Consider the following 15,486-nt stretch of genomic DNA (forward strand, 5'->3'; position numbering starts at 1 on the left):
AGGCCTCACATTTGGAGAAGAAGAAGGAATATCTTGCCAACTGGCATTCCAGCAGTCAGTTGCCAGCCAAGATTTTCAAGGTTGAACTTTATACCCGTAGCTTCACAAAGGTCACACTTAGCAAACTGCTGGAGCTTAACAGAGCAAGGATACATTTGGCTCTTATTCCAAGGCCCTTTCCTTGATGTTAATATTGATGACAGTGGAACTAACATCTCAATAGCTGCACAGAAAGGCCAATGCACAAATGTGCAATACTCAACATATGGAGGAAGTCTAAAGCCTTTCAAACCACTTAATGAGAAAGCTATGGATATCAACAGCAGAAGGAAAAAATCTAAAATGGGAGGAAGATGCCTACATCCTACCATGCTAATTTATGTTGTTAGAGTGGAAAGTAAATGGCAATGGTAGCTGTGCTGACGATTTTCAAAAGTTGTATTTATTTTTGGCTTCCTTTCAAAAATAATGTTCCAATAAATATGCAGCACGCTGGGTTTGTGGCACTGGTAGTGTGTCCATCACCATGGCACCTGAGCACTCAAGCAAATGATTAACCATCAGAGCAAATGAAACAGAAGCTGAGAGCCATCAGGCACTGTGACAAGCTCTTCATAGACCTTAAGTATGCCAGTACATCTCTGTCTGGACTTTCACTCCTTCAGGCTTTCCACTGTCCTATCTTTCCTGTTTTTATGAAAACCAGGTATTTTTTTCAAGCAGTGAAAAGGGAGGCAGAGATCTCAGACTGGCTTTGGAGAAAGAAGGAAATAAATAAAAAAAAACAACAAAAACCAACAACAAAAAACAACCAAACCAACCAACCCAAACCCAAATACACGCTTTCATCAGAAAAATATTGCTTAAGGACACAGTAAGGAAAAAAATAATTTTCATTTGCACAAACCAATTATGAATCGACAAACTGTTATGTCTGCTCTGCCATCAGTTTAACCCTTAAATTACTTCTCTGAAGAAGGAAAACAAGTCTTTCTTCACTGAGGGCAAATATGATCTTTCAGGAGACTGATGCAGACCATACTTCAACACTATTGTTAGCATTATCTAATAATAATGAAAAGAATACATAAAAACATATGGCTATGTGCCTTCTTCAAAAAGTCTGGAGATTGCATCAGGCCCTCTCCACACTTCAAATAAGCAGCAAGTTAATGACAACTCCACAGATGTTTGTTTAACATATGTGCATATAACTACTGTTAGCTTCTTCTGGCTTAGGATGCTTAAGCAGAGACCTCTGAGGTTTTAGAAAAAAAAATAAAAATCTTCTGTTGAATCATCTATCCCTCGCTGTTTTGTTTTGTACAGAATCTCTGAGGGGCACAGGAAAGCAGAGGGCCTTGCATGCAGCCTTTACAAAGGCTAGATCCTTTCACTACTGGAGAATTGTGCAGTTATAATACAACACTCACTGTTTTCCATCACTAATCAAGAAAATGATATTGCACACTAATTAAACTGGTGTCACATGGAGCTTTTCCTCTTCAGTGTCACTGCTTCAGACTTAGGAGATAGTTACATCCTCTCCATTCCAGTTTATCCTTTAAAGAGGAGTAAGTTTTGGGGACAATGCCACATTGCCAGCAATGAAGACTCAAGTTCTCACTTCCCAGGGCAGGTACAATGTGCTGTGCTACCACTGTGCCTCAGCAGCAGTTTTGAAGCACATAAGGAGCACTGCACTGCCCACCTATATTTGACTGTGAAACTCTGGATTAAAGTTCACTCTAAGCATCAGTCTGATTCTGTTACCTCTCCTGTGTCTAAATTATATCCATCACTGTCATCTCTAAAGATTCAGATCTTCTGCACACTTTATCAGGCATTATAATCGAAGCTAATGAAAGATAGGTTTGTTTAGCTGTTGTAAATGGCTTTGAAGATCTCGGTTTGAACAAGGGTGATGAATTAAGGATGTCATCTGGGCAAACAGTTTAATTTCGAATGAACTTAGCTAAAATGGATTACTGAAAAACCAATACAGACTTTTCAAATTCATATTATTTCACATACTTTACCAGTAAATATTTTACCCTTTCTTGCCACCTGACTCACCAAGCATAAACTGAAAGAATCAGCAATGACATTCAGCTTCTCAAACATGAGACTAACTGGTGACTATAGGTGTAAGAAGCCTCTTTTTGGCTGCAGCAGGGAGTATAGCCCTCAAACAATTTAGCCCTCAGCAGACTAAATTTCTGCATAGTAGCAATTCTGTAAAACAGCCTGAACATGGTAATCAAAGCATTTTATAACAAAATTCAGAAAGTAACAACTGCAAAGAACTATTCCATAACACAGTTATTTATTGGAAGTACCTGGGGTTTTTTTATTCTCCCTGGTCCATTTTCAATGAATTAAAATAATAACTTAAGGGGAAAGAAAATTATCTTAAAATAGTCGCAGGGGTTTTTTCCTCTCTCAGGTAATTTGGAGCCAGGAAGATTCCAAAATAACAGCATGATTGTTGAAAATCACAGGGTAAGGTTGGAAATGTCTAGAGGTCATCTAGTCCAACCTCAAATCGGTGCCACCTTAGAACAGGTAGCTCAGAATTAAAAGGGAAAGAAAATAATTTAAAGAAAAAAAATTTAAAGAAAAAGAATTTTAAAAAAATTAAGTCTTCCTCTATCCCCTTTTGCACCAGAAGGGGGGGGCGAAGTAAGGAAATATTTTCTTGAAACATATAGCTCTTCTGTGTTGTTTATTAGTAAATATGACCAACATGGAAAATAGATTAAAGCTTCCTCCTTTGGTTGACCTACTTCCCTTTCTGTCTTGATGCAGGTAACATTTAAGCACAATGTGTGGCAAACTCCAACTCAGTTACCAGCGCTGCTCTGCCACACTGCTGGCCAGAAAAGGCTAGGAATGCTGCAAGTTCAGCTCCAGTGACAGAGAAAATGCTCCATTTATTAGCAGTCCCCTCCAAGTTAATCAAGGAACGGAGCCAACAGCTGCTGAGGAGGGTTCCACCCCATCTTTTCCTGGGAAAGCAAGGCCTCTAGGGCAGGGCCTGGACTGTACAGCAAAGGAGAATAGGGTGGGGAAACCTTGGAAGATCTCAGTGAAACCCAGATGACTCATCAGAAAGTAAAACATTTCTATTTTGGCAAGAGGCTGAAATAGCAGCCCTAGGTTGTGCTGCAACACAGCAATAAATGACCCTGAGCGCTTGGGACAAACTCCTGTGCACATTGATATTCCTAACGGTAGGGGCTATTTCATATCTCATTAAACAAAGAGGTTTACATGACAATTAACACATTAATTAGCGCCATCTTTTTCACAGTTGGAACTTTGCCTTGAGATTTCAACATTTTTAGACAACTGTTCTGTGAGTGAAAATGAAGGAATAGTTTTTTTATGACTCAAGGTCATAAAAAGGTGACACTCTAAGTGGCAAGGACTCTTATGCAGAACTGGCACAGAAATATATTTATCTATGTACTGAAGGACACTGCAACCAGTCAATGGCCTTTCCCATAACTTCCATGTGAGGACGGCCTCCCCGTACAATCTGCACCCTGCCATTCCAAGCCTGGCCCTCAGCCTAGGTAAGGTGCCAGGCTGGACACTTCATAAGCTGACCATAAACAAGCCTAATGTAGCCCAAAGTCACACAGGGGCAAAGCAAAGCCTGGATTTCAACAAGCAGTAGCTCTCATTCCTCAGCCCCAGCTGCTGACCCGTGTGGCTCTCCACTACAACAATCCCTTCAACTGTATCTGTAGAGATATGACATGTGGGAAAACTCTTCAGCAAACGCCAAAAAGCAACACTGCTAAATTCACTGAAAATAGGTAACAGCTATAAGAGAATGTTTATTGCCCAAGAGCTTCACATTTTAGATACATAACTAGTAACTTCTGCGAGGGATCACTTTAAAGAAGAGTTGGCACACAAGTATAGATATCCTTAAACTGCATGTGTATTTCTCTCTCAGGTGTTTGTTCAATACCATCTTTAATTTCTATTTTCTTTTGAGAGAATGGATTTGCAAGTATACAAGAAGACATAGAATACTGGAAATGGAATGAAGGGAATTAAAAACTGCAAACTGGAACTCGTAGCTTTCAAGACCAGGTGGATTCTGATATTCATGGGGTCTATTCCCTATCAGATGGATGTTGCCAACCCATGGAAAATAGTGACATGGTTTATATATGTTATCTTTTACTTCTCTCAGGTATATACTACAAGGAAGTATGTATAAACAATAATAAACAATGTATAAACTAACAATAAACATATTAATCTTTTACCTGTTTTGGCACTCAAGGCACAGAAAAATCATTGTGTCATAGCCTTACCTATCATACCACTTACAAAATAAATCTATGCTCAGGAGGAACACTTTTCCTTTAATTAGCTTTTCAAAGCTGATGATACTTTTTAGAACATGATTTATTTCTTTTATTTATCACCCTGCCTTGTTTCAGATGGATACTGTTTGACTGACCTCTAGATACCCTTGCACTTGCTCTGTGATATCCTCAGAATGTCAATGCTTTGATTCTTCATCTTTCATTTCCTAAACGTTTCTTATTGGTCACTTCTGCTACCAGTGGCAGCTGAAGTGGAAGTTTATCCTCTGATAATCTGTACTGCTTTAATGGTTCCCACCATCCTGAGGACATTTTCCAAGTGTTATGGTGACACCAGCTGAGATCTTGGCAACAGAAAAGTGTTTCATATGTTTATTTCCTAACTTAGTCTTTTGGGGTTTTTTTCTGCTTTCCCAAGCCTCTGTTACTCCCTTGATTTCTATGGCTCAACTCCTTTTGTTATTGCTATATTCTTTGTTATCATTTCTCAGTATCTTTCTGATTATAAAGCCTTTGAAGAACCTGAGGGCATTGCCAACATGCATCCAAAAATCTCTTAGTAAAGAGATGAGCAAAAATCTCCGCTAAAAGGAACAATAATAGTTACATCTTATTTATATATTTATCTGTAAACTAGAGTCTAGGAACTATAGCACACAAACCTTGTAAAATGATGAGCATGTTTCAAACAGTTTTAATATAAAATATCACACATAAAACAGCTCACCAGTTTTAGCATGTCTCCAAAATAATGTATGCTTAGAAATGCTTATCCTTGTAGCATCATTATCCTTTCTTTTTTTTCCAAAAGGAAATTATTCTTGCACCAGCATGCCCAAAAAAGCAAAATTCTCATATAATTTCAATCACTCAGTTTGTTTACGACTTTTATACAGCTGACTGAACATCTATTATCTCACCCGAAAGAGAAGCTGTGAGTTTGCTCACCTTGGTCACCTGCAGGATTTTTGAAATGCCTCCTCTTCTGTTCCTTCCAAAGAGTGCCTTTCTGCATCTCCCAGTCCATTCCCGAGTCCACTGAACATGTAGACATTGATAAGTTCTGGCTAAGTTATCCCACGTAACTCTGAAGAAAAAAAGGAGACCCTTGCAGATGCTGCAGAAGGTCTTCTTTACTCTCTTAGAAAATTTTGTTTCCTTGGTGGTCTGTCACAGTCAGGTCTCCGGTAGTAAACTGAACAACCTATCCTCCTGGCTCTTCTTTTCTTCTTTTTCTTTTCTGTAAACACATAATCAGGGCTTCAAATCCTTTAGGCATCACAAAACTGTATTTCTCTATTGCCCTCTACTGACTGCTGGGTAACGCAGCCTTCCCGGAGAACTGGCGAGCAACAGATACACGGTAACGCGTTCCCCCGCCGCCCTCCCTCGGATCGATAATGATACACGATGACCAAAAGTCAACACAAATCATTCTATTTTTCTCTTTGTTACAGAACACCAGGCAAGATTTACAGCTTCTTGGCCAGCCGTGGTAGCTGCAAAACACTCAACAACAGAAGCAGGAAGCAGTAACATGGCTCTGCCAATGTGGGTTTTTTTTCTTTTTTGCGAACAAAAGCCAGGAGAAAGTACAGACGAATGCATTCTGCCTTGAAATGCAGATGAATTTGCCCCACTGATGCCACAAATACTGTACTGGGGATCTGAATGTTATCTGATTTTAAGGGTTTTAAGGTCCTGCCAGCACTGGATGCACAGAAATACTGACTTTTGATGGGGGTTCTGCATGAAGGGGCTGGTAGAGAGCCATGAATTTAAGGCCGTGGGTTTTGGTCATTTCCCCTTTGTGTCTAAGAGTTCTGTTTAGCACATTCAACACCACACCTAACATGGGAAACATCATGTGACAGGACCCGGGACAAGACACATACTGTGTATGAATGGCACTGGGAGTGGCTGTTGGCACTGCTTTTCGGACAAAGATGATCTATAATGCAAAGAGAACCCAGCGAACTAAGATAAAAAAGGGAATGGCCCAAAGTTGTTTTAGGAGCAGAGGAAAAAAATATCAGCATTTCAGCCAGACTGTAAGAGATTGAGAAGAAAAAAGCAGGGATAAGAAGAGTGTAAGAGTGTGGGGGAGGGGGAAGCGGTTGGTGGAGAAATCAAAATTAATCCTTTGCATTGTATTAGTCACTGCTTAATAAGTAAAGCACAGTGCTTGCTAACCAGGTCACTCGGGCACTTGTTCTCACCAAAAAAAAGTTAAAAAAGGGTGCTGGTGCAAGTGTTCTGTCCCGCCTGCACCATTCCAGGGGCAGGAAGAAGTCAGTCTGTCAGCTCCAGGCAACAGAATAAATCCCCAGCACATCTCCCTTTTGCTAGGCAGAGGCTGGGAGAGAACATGGTATTATCTTGCCGTAACATTCTTTCTCTGCAACCAACTCTCCTAGGGAGCAAGCATGGTTAAAAAATTATAAAAATAGACCCACCCCTCAAAAAAGTGTTGGAACTATTTTTCCTTACTTGCGTTCAAAAAATACATTCATTTTTTTCCCACCAATATTAATAACCAGGAATATTTAATTTGCAAAAAAATCTGTTGACTGATGAACATTGGTTGTGCTTTAAATAGATATTATACGACATCCCTGCTCTTCCACTTAGGAAAGACAGAATTCACATAAGAACTATGATCAACCAAGCCAGCAACATGGCAACAACAATTTAATATTGAAAGGTTCATTGAAAAAAATTATTTTCAATTCAAAGATAAAGTCAGCAGAGGCCCTAATTGTAGCTATTAGGAACATTTCATTAACAAGCCAGATTTACTGACTGCATTGTAAAGCTCTATTAAAGGAAGCCCTGAAACTCCTTTTTGCCCCATGCTTTTTCTATGTCTAAAGCCCTCAGCTATTTCTTATTTTGTAACATGGAATAATTGTATTTATTCAAATTCCTTGATAGAATATCGAAGCCTGCTCAGCTGAATACCTCTCCTAAATGAACACCATTACCAATAGATCAAAGGAGAAAAACATCTAGCAAATGAATGGGGCCGAGGATACACATCAAACGGTGAAAAGCTGAGGGTTTGGGCTTTTTGTTTTTGTTTGGTTGTTTTGTTGTTTTGTTTGTTGTTTTTTTTTTAATGGGAGCACATTTGCAGAGCGATAAAGCAACTATGCAGTTGCCAAAATTCATAGAAGGGCACCTCAAGTAGAGCGGGCGACGGGTTAAGCTCAGCACTCCCGAGCATCACTCTGGAGCTGCTGCTGTTGCAAATCCTTCACGTGACAATCCCTGACAGAGACATCCGTAGGGTTTGGTTTTGGGTTTGGTTTTTTTTTTCCCCATAGAATCACAGAATAGTTAGGGTTGGAAGGGACCCCAAGGCAGGGTTACCCAGAGCAGGTGACACAGGAACGCGTCCAGGTGGGTTTGGAATGTCTCCAAAGAGAGGGAGACTCAGCGACGTCCCTGGGCAGCCTGTTCCAGAGCTTTGCCACCCTCAACGCAAAGTTCTTCCTCATGTTTTTTTCCCTAGGGTAAAAGTTTTCTTCCCTACAGGCAAAACTTTTCACGCCGCTGGAGACACAGACGGCTCCCGAGCACGCACTGCCCGTTCCGAGCGGGCGGCGCGGTGAGGGCCGGGCTCGGCTCCCCTCCAGCCCCTCCGCCCGCCGAACCCCCGGGGCGGCCCGCGGGGCCCCGCCGCCGCTCTCAGCGCCAGCCCCGGCCGACCCTGGCCCTTCCCCCGCTCCCGGCCCAGCGACTCGCGGTACCGCGGGCCCACCCGAGCCCGGTACCATGGAGCTGCGGCCGCGGGCAGCCGCCGGGGCTCAACCGAGCGCTGCACATCGGCCGTGCTTCCCTTCCGGCGGGGCGGGCGCTGGGCGCCATGGGGCGGCGGCGGCTGCTGGCGGCGGCGGCGGCGCAGCTGGCGGGAGCCTGCCCGGGACAGGCGCGGTTCCTGCTGTAAGGAGCCGCGCCGAGGGTGGGAGAGGCGGTGGGGGCGGGCGGGAGGGGGTGGTGGGACAGAGAGCGCAGTGGTGACGCGCGGGGTGTCCCCGCCCGGTGGCGGTGCCGTGACGCTTTCCCTCTCTCCCCCAGGTGGACGCTCCGCAGCTCCCGAGGCGAGTGAGGGTCCCCGGGCACACACGGTGGTACCGCGGCCGGAGGGGAGGGGCTTCGGAGCAGGGCGCCCCTCCAGCGGAGGCTCCTGCGGTGGGAGGGCAGCGCAGAGGTTGCCGAGGGGCAGGAGCGTGGGAATGCCGCCTTTCCCATTTCCTCCATTATGCCCCTTCCTTTGCACTGCTCCCGGAGGGCCGTGCCACGCCGTGCTCCGGGCTGCCGCCAGGAATGTCGAGCTTGCCGGAGAGCGGGGGCCAGGTGTTCCTCAGCGGTGTAGGGAGAGGGGCTCGACTCCGGCTCTGGCAGCAGGAGCTGATAAAGCAGATGCAGGAGCCTCTTACTGGGTCTGAAATTTATCTCAAAGCATTCCTTTATCCCAGGCTGAGGTGCGGTCGTTTCCTCGCACTTAAAATGGGCAAAGAGCTTTACAAGGCTTTGGTGTCCCTGATCTGGCAAGAGTGTGCCTGCAGGGAGCTCCTTGCAGAATTGTGAGCCTCCGTTGTTAAAAGATTTTCAGACAGGAATTCCATTTTTCAGTAAAATCTGCAGTTACATATTGTGTGAACTTACACCATAAGCATAAACTTACCCTGAATTGTGCTTAGCTGAGCACATACTGGTGCCCAGCTTCCTCCAGAATCCTAGTTGTATCTTAAACATAAAAACACGTACCTAGGTATTGTTGAAACTGAAACATACTGTATGAATCTTTGCTTATAAAAATAATTTTTTTCATTCTTTTACCTTTATTTATCTGTAGCTAATGAACGTGAATTAGAAAGGATATGTCCTTACTGCTTCCAGTTCCTGGTTCCTGATGGCTACCGGGTGCGTCTCAAACCAAAGATGAAAGTGTCTCCACAGATAGAGAAAGTTCTTAAGCGAGAGGCAAAGAACCATAAACTTAACATGAAACAGACAAAGCTTTTGAAAAAGTACAGGGAGTCAAGAAGCATTCTGGTAAGGACATTTATTTGGGACTGACAAGTACATGACATTTCTCTAAATTTCATGTCCCTATTTCAGTGGCATAAAAAAGAAGATACAGAAACCTTCCTCTCAGAAGAGGAGCCCACACCTGCACATTTCTTTTTCATGAGCATATGTCTCTTTCTTGTGGAATAACTTCTATTCATTTTAAATCTACCCTTCCCAATAGATAAATCATGAACAATGACAAGAACAGTAAGATTTTCCCTCCAAAAAACCCCACAACCCCACATTGTCAGAAGCTACACAAACAGCTCTGCCTTCCCTGTGATATCTTTAGCAGCAGTCTGGATAGACTCTGCAGATGTCTAAGCTCTTGCTGAAAATTAAGTAATCTTTTCCTGCCAGAAGCTCTGGTATTTCCACTGTCAGCTACTGTATCATTAGCATAGCTTTGCAAAAAAAATGGCAGGAGTAGCAGATTTCTGCCTGTTTCTTTTTTTCCTACAAATGGGGCAGAACTAGAACCAGGCAACTGTACCAGATGCAGAGCTTTAATACAGCCATGTAGATCCTAAATCCATTGCTAAGAATAGTCCCATACCTAAGAAGCAAAACATGCCATTGACTGAAATCAGGCTTATTGTGATAACTTGACATTTACTGCCTTTGTTTCAGTTTTATCAGTTTTTAAGTTGAGCAAATATATTTTTACACAAGCTGTACTTCATTTATTTCACTAGACTCTCATGGCTACATCAGATTATTGTTACCTTCTGTATTAATTGAATTTTTTACATTTGTCTGAATATTACTGTTTATAGAAATCTTTCAAAACTAAACTATGGAGGTAATTTCAACAAGCTGATGTTGCTCTTGGGGGTTCAGTTATTTTTCCTAGAAGTGCTCAGGAGTGTGAACTTTAATTACTATTTTTTATAATAACTACTATTTGAAGAATAATAGTATACGTTTAATCTAGTGTGGCCAAGGTATGTACTACTTTTAGAACACGTTATGTGAATGGCTGTTGTAATAAATGAAACAGCACCCTATTGTGCACAGCAGTTGCTAGCACACTTGGTATTTTCTTCTGTTAGAGTCTGCTGGTTTGGGGGAGTAAAATTTATGAAACCAAAAATTATTAAAGCGTTAATAAAACAAAATTAAACTCAGGAAATATCAGCGAGGTTCTTGGCTTTGAGAGCAAAATAAGATGCTCCATAAATCACTTTCCCCAAATTGTAGAGCACAGTTGAGCTTCAGAAAGGATATCTGAAAAGGTTCTTCACCCAGAGAGTGAAGCACTGGAACAGGCTCCCCAGGGAAGTGGTCACAGCACCAAGGCTGACAGAGTTCAGGAAGCATTTGGACAATGCTCTCAGGCACATGGTGTGATTCTTGGGGCTGTCCTGTTCAGGGCCAGGAGTTGGACTTTGATGATGCTTATGGGTGCCTTCCAATTCAGGGTATTCTAAGATTCTGTGAGCTGAAATCTTGGCTTTATTTTTCTGGGATCGCAAACATTTAAGGGTATCTTAAGAACTGTCTCTTTAAGCAACTGATGAACATGAAATTACGATGGGTTCTTAGTCTTATTCTGTAGCTAGAGAGAGTTTGTAAGGACACACTGTGCATTCATATAAGTAGTTTAAAATTCAGTTTCAAAGAGGTCCAGTGTAAACTCTGGGTAATATTTTAATCTTGGTATGTAACTACAGTTTGCTGCATTTTTGTTCTGTTCAGTTTGCATTTGTCCTACGGATTATGGTTTAAGTATTTCTCGTCTTAGTCTTTAAAATGCTGTCAGCAACTGGCAGCTTTCAAAATTAGCAATGTAGATCCCTGTAATCTAATACCTGAGACTTGTGAAAATGAAAATTCAAGCGTGGTTGAAAATTAAAGTGAGCAACAATGTGACAGGTTGTACCTCTGATACCTTTCTTGGCAAGTAGAGCTTGATTTTAGTCTGTTTCTGCTATGAAAAGGCATATAACATAGGGCAATTTTGGAACTTTAAAATTTTTGGAGTTAACTGCAGATCCAGTTCAGGGAACAGAAACTAGCTGTGAAGTGCTACTATTAATCCAGTAATTCCTGCATTGTAAGGTGGTCACCTCCACTTATATTCCACAGAGTGCTAAGTCGCCATGTGATGCTGGGTTTTTTCCCATCTGAATTACATTTAGAAGAACTAAAAATACATCAATACCTAAGCAGCAAAAGTTAATGTTATTTCTTTTTTTTTAGTTCATTAGGCTTACAAAATAATGTCTAGAGACAGTCAAAATACTTAAGTAACTGAAAACATTTCATTTCGGCATCTCTAAATGCAATTTTTTTCTAAACAATCTGAATTTAGTTACATTTACACACTTTGAAATTATTTGGTATAGATGTTTTCAAAACTGCTTAGACATTTTTGTGACAGTCTTTTGAGTATGTTTTTTTAACCAGAAACATCACGAAACTGTTTCTCTGTCAGTGTAATTGTGTGCCTCAGAAAGTTGTCTGGCTGTATTACTCTCATGTCTCTTAATATGGGTAGTTGCCATGACAGTAAGGGATATCAGGAATATCTGACAGTCTCTGTGACTGTCTGACATTATCTGTTCTGATGCACCTCTCAACTTACTGCGCTGCTGGAAGTTCCTCACAGCCTAGAAGTAAACAGAGAGAAGAGAAAGTGCCCTTTGTTCAGAACATCCTCCTTATTGTAGTAAGTATTTTTGCCCTAATAGAAACCCTCATCTGAGGGTTCACTGAGACTTCGTGTTACTAGTTAAATGGATGGCAGTTTTTTGGAGTTCGGTAATTTAAATATTTTACCTCAAGACTCCCTGGAAAGTGTGCAATATGACTTTATCAGGCATACAATATGCTAATGTATTTAGATCATATGGTATGTCATGCTTTTTAGCCAAATACAAGTACCTCTAATGTACAGAGGTGCTCTTGTATCCTCAATGTATCTTGTATGCCCAAGATACCATATATCCGGTTCAGTTGCTCTTTCATCTTTCTGTCTTGACAGGGTTGTTCTCTGTAGTTCACTGTACAACGTTAAGTTCAGAGTTACAAGTCTTCTGAAATTACTCCAGGGAATTGGAATAATTTCCACATAAACCCATAGGAAGTGTTTGGCTTAAGAAATATGAATTAAAATATTAGTTGTAAAGTATATGTTACTTTTTAATATCTCATGTTTTATTTAAGCAAATATTTAATTTGTGTCATGGTATTTGGAAAACAGTTTGGATAATTTTTAAAATGGCTTTATAAAATCAAGGTAGAAAGACTGAAAGAAAGCTTGATATTTCTTTTCTTCTCTCCACAGCTAGTTACTTGCAAATCATGCAACAAAACAACAAGACATTATGGTAAAAGCAGGGATTTTCTGTCAACCAAGACACAAAATTCTGGCATTCCAAGTATTAAATCTAGCCTCAAGACACCAGATGTAAAAATTCCATCTTCGAAGAAAATTACACCTGTAAGCTGCAGTAGGTCGGGATCTAAAGGGAACAGTCCCTCAACGCTTCCCAGGTACCTGTTTCTCTCCTATTTAAAGAAGCACTTTGCCAAGTAGAGTGTATTATGTCTTGATTTTAGATCAGTCATTTAGTAAACTTTAAATTGATAACTAAGTGTTTTTCTCAGTGGTGTGGTTGATGAGATCAATGTTAGCTTTCCAACCTTTAAAATCAAAGATTCTCATGAAAAGCCACTGTGCGCAAAAGAATGCTCAGTTATGTTAGTGTCATTAATGTGAAATGTCTGTCTTAAAATCTGCATAACAAAGTTATACTTCTGACTGCTTTCACATGAAAATACACTACTTACCTTGAATTTTTTTTCACCCAAATTATATATGTGCACTTTCACAGTTACGTTATGTTAATTCTGATTTTTCACCTTTAAGACATTTGAGTCTTGTTTTTCAGAACATGTGAATCTGGACAGGCAACAACCAACTCTGCTTCCAAGACTCCCCGAAACTCCAAATTTCACTTTTCTAAGCTAAAACGGATGCTCAACCTAGAAGAAAAAGAGAGAAGCCAGAAGGCAGATTTCAAGACCTTCTTGACTTTACTTTAGTTCTGTATTATTTCAAAGTAATAAAGATTACAGCAATAAATATTGTTCCAGTTCTAGTAAATCAACAAAGCAGTGTGTCTAAAACTCAAGCTAACAGCCTCTACCCTGCGAAAGCATAGATCATATTTTTTAGAGGCAAGCTCAGTTTCGAAGGGGAGAGTGATTGTCTGCCAGAGGGAGATGAGAACAGAGCTACTCTATTATGCTTGGGAACCTTGAATGTGTTTTGGAGTTTCTGATGGTCCAAGAATTAAAAGCCAGGATTTATCCTTTGAGGAAGCCAATGATATCAGATTGATCGGTGGATCCACCAGAACCAAGAGATAGGTTGGCTGACCAGAAAGCAGTTTGGGAATGCAGAGGTCACAGTTTGCTCCCCTTCACTGTCCCACTATTGAGATAATTCATCACAACAGAATGTAAAAAATCTCCCCCCTGCTTTGCATGTTTGAGTAAAACAAAGACACTCACTGGCACCTTTTTCAGGTACGTTATTTTCAAGGGTCTAATGTAGTGTCCTGTAGTGTTGCTGTATTTTGATAACTGTGGCAATTTAAGCGCAGCCTTTACAAAGATAAAATTAACCTACTTTTTAAGACAGCGCTCATATACAGAGAGAGAAAACTATCACCAGATTTAAGTTTCTTCATTTTCTCCATGATATGGACTGCAGATGGTACGGGTCCCATGATAACAGAGCCTTGGGTGCACTAACTGCACTCGGATGTGGGATGCTCTCAGTACCAACTGACAACTCCACACTAGACTGGTACCAGCACCCTGATTAGTTACTGATAGAAGAGTGGCACAGTCATAAAGAACAGAGGATACTTCTTTTCCAGTTGCTCTGGTGCTACCAAAATGGGTCACTTTAGTTTTGTGAAAATGACTGAGTTCTGAGAACCTCTTTCTTAAGAATCTTTCAGTTTTGTCAGGCTTCAGAGTTGCTTCCTTTCTGGACTTCAGTCTGGAAAACTAGTATTACCCTGGACAGTAGAGAAGTCGTTTTGATGGGAAAAGGTGATTGTCAATATTAAAGCAGTCTCCAGTGTTAGATTTTCAATTTAAACTTTGGTACAGGGATGAGAGAGGACAGTATGTAAAGTCACTGTTCAGGACTGAGGTTATAGCCTGTCCTGCATACAGTCTGCAGTGGTAAATTCTTCAGATTTCCCTTGTGAAAAAGAGAACGAATCAGTTAAAAACATTTACATACTTGAATTTAAATGTCCGTATTTTCTTTTCTTTTTTTTTTTTTTTTGTTAGTCTAGTAAATAGTTCCTTTTAAGTGTGTTCAGACTCAGTGAACAGCGCTTAAGAAAACTGGACCAACAAATAAGTGGGCAGACTGGAAAGCAATCCAGGGCAGGGGAGAATAATTTGCTGTAAATTGTACATACAGTCTCAAAGATTGGCATGTAACCTTTTTATATCTCCTGTATGCTTGCACAATAACTGAAAGGTTCACTGCCGTTTGTCTCTTATGTACATGTAGGATCAAATTAACTGTCATTCTTTGATCAAAATACAAACCTTGGAGTGATGCCTTTTCCAGTGTAGAACTTGGCATTACTTCACCTGTTGCTGTATTTACGATCCAGTCCTCTGGAAAAATACTTCAATCTTATTGACGGAAAATGTGCATTATACAAAAGTGTTTGAAAAAACAAGTTTTGCAATAAAATTTCCTATTAAAAGTACACACATTAGCTATGCTACTGCTGTGCTTCCCATGAGGCTTATGTGAAACCATCTGCTGTGTTTTAAGGTGCCCCAACATTAACGTTAGATCAAAGCACATCTCCCAATTGTCCCTGTTTACTGTGCTTCTTACGCAACACCTTGTGGTCTCAAGAGTGCATTCCTTTTGGATAAAACTACAGATAAGGGATAAAAGACAATGAGGGGGGCACAACCAGCATGCTGAGAAAGCTACTGGGCAATCTGTTCACGGACCACGGGATAGATGTCTAAACTAGGTGTCTCCAAAAAGTGTATTGTGGGTGGC

The 15,486-nt window shown here is 41.0% G+C and overlaps 1 protein-coding gene and 1 long non-coding RNA gene across 4 annotated transcripts in view; one reads left to right on the forward strand and one right to left on the reverse strand.

Annotated features, from left to right (window-relative positions):
* LOC113966091 overlaps positions 1–7,677 on the reverse strand; it is a 102,006-nt gene extending 94,329 nt beyond the window's left edge. Inside the window, exon 1 of the long non-coding RNA XR_003533705.1 lies at positions 5,298–7,677. This is a non-coding gene — a long non-coding RNA (uncharacterized LOC113966091). The remainder of the gene's footprint in view (positions 1–5,297) is intronic.
* Positions 7,678–7,691: 14 nt separating this feature from the next.
* On the forward strand, positions 7,692–15,178 carry CUNH18orf21 (chromosome unknown C18orf21 homolog). Of its 3 annotated transcripts, none has more exons than XM_027680336.1 (5): positions 7,692–7,864; positions 8,430–8,452; positions 9,211–9,410; positions 12,718–12,926; positions 13,325–15,178. In XM_027680336.1, exons 1-5 carry the CDS (start codon positions 7,848–7,850, stop codon positions 13,476–13,478), a joined length of 603 nt encoding a protein of 200 aa, XP_027536137.1. In that variant the 5' UTR covers positions 7,692–7,847; the 3' UTR covers positions 13,479–15,178. The 3 variants fall into 3 exon arrangements, with proteins under 3 accessions (XP_027536137.1, XP_027536146.1, XP_027536127.1); XM_027680345.1 differs by lacking the exon at positions 7,692–7,864 and adding an exon at positions 8,197–8,294 and having other exon boundaries at positions 9,211–9,278; XM_027680326.1 differs by lacking the exon at positions 7,692–7,864 and adding an exon at positions 8,197–8,294 and having other exon boundaries at positions 13,325–13,539.
* The last annotated feature ends 308 nt before the right edge of the window (positions 15,179–15,486 follow it).

The sequence above is a fragment of the Neopelma chrysocephalum genome, unplaced genomic scaffold, assembly GCF_003984885.1.
Source record: "Neopelma chrysocephalum unplaced genomic scaffold, ASM398488v2 Primary Assembly neopelma1_22b, whole genome shotgun sequence".
In the NCBI taxonomy this organism is placed as follows: Eukaryota; Metazoa; Chordata; class Aves; order Passeriformes; family Pipridae; genus Neopelma; species Neopelma chrysocephalum.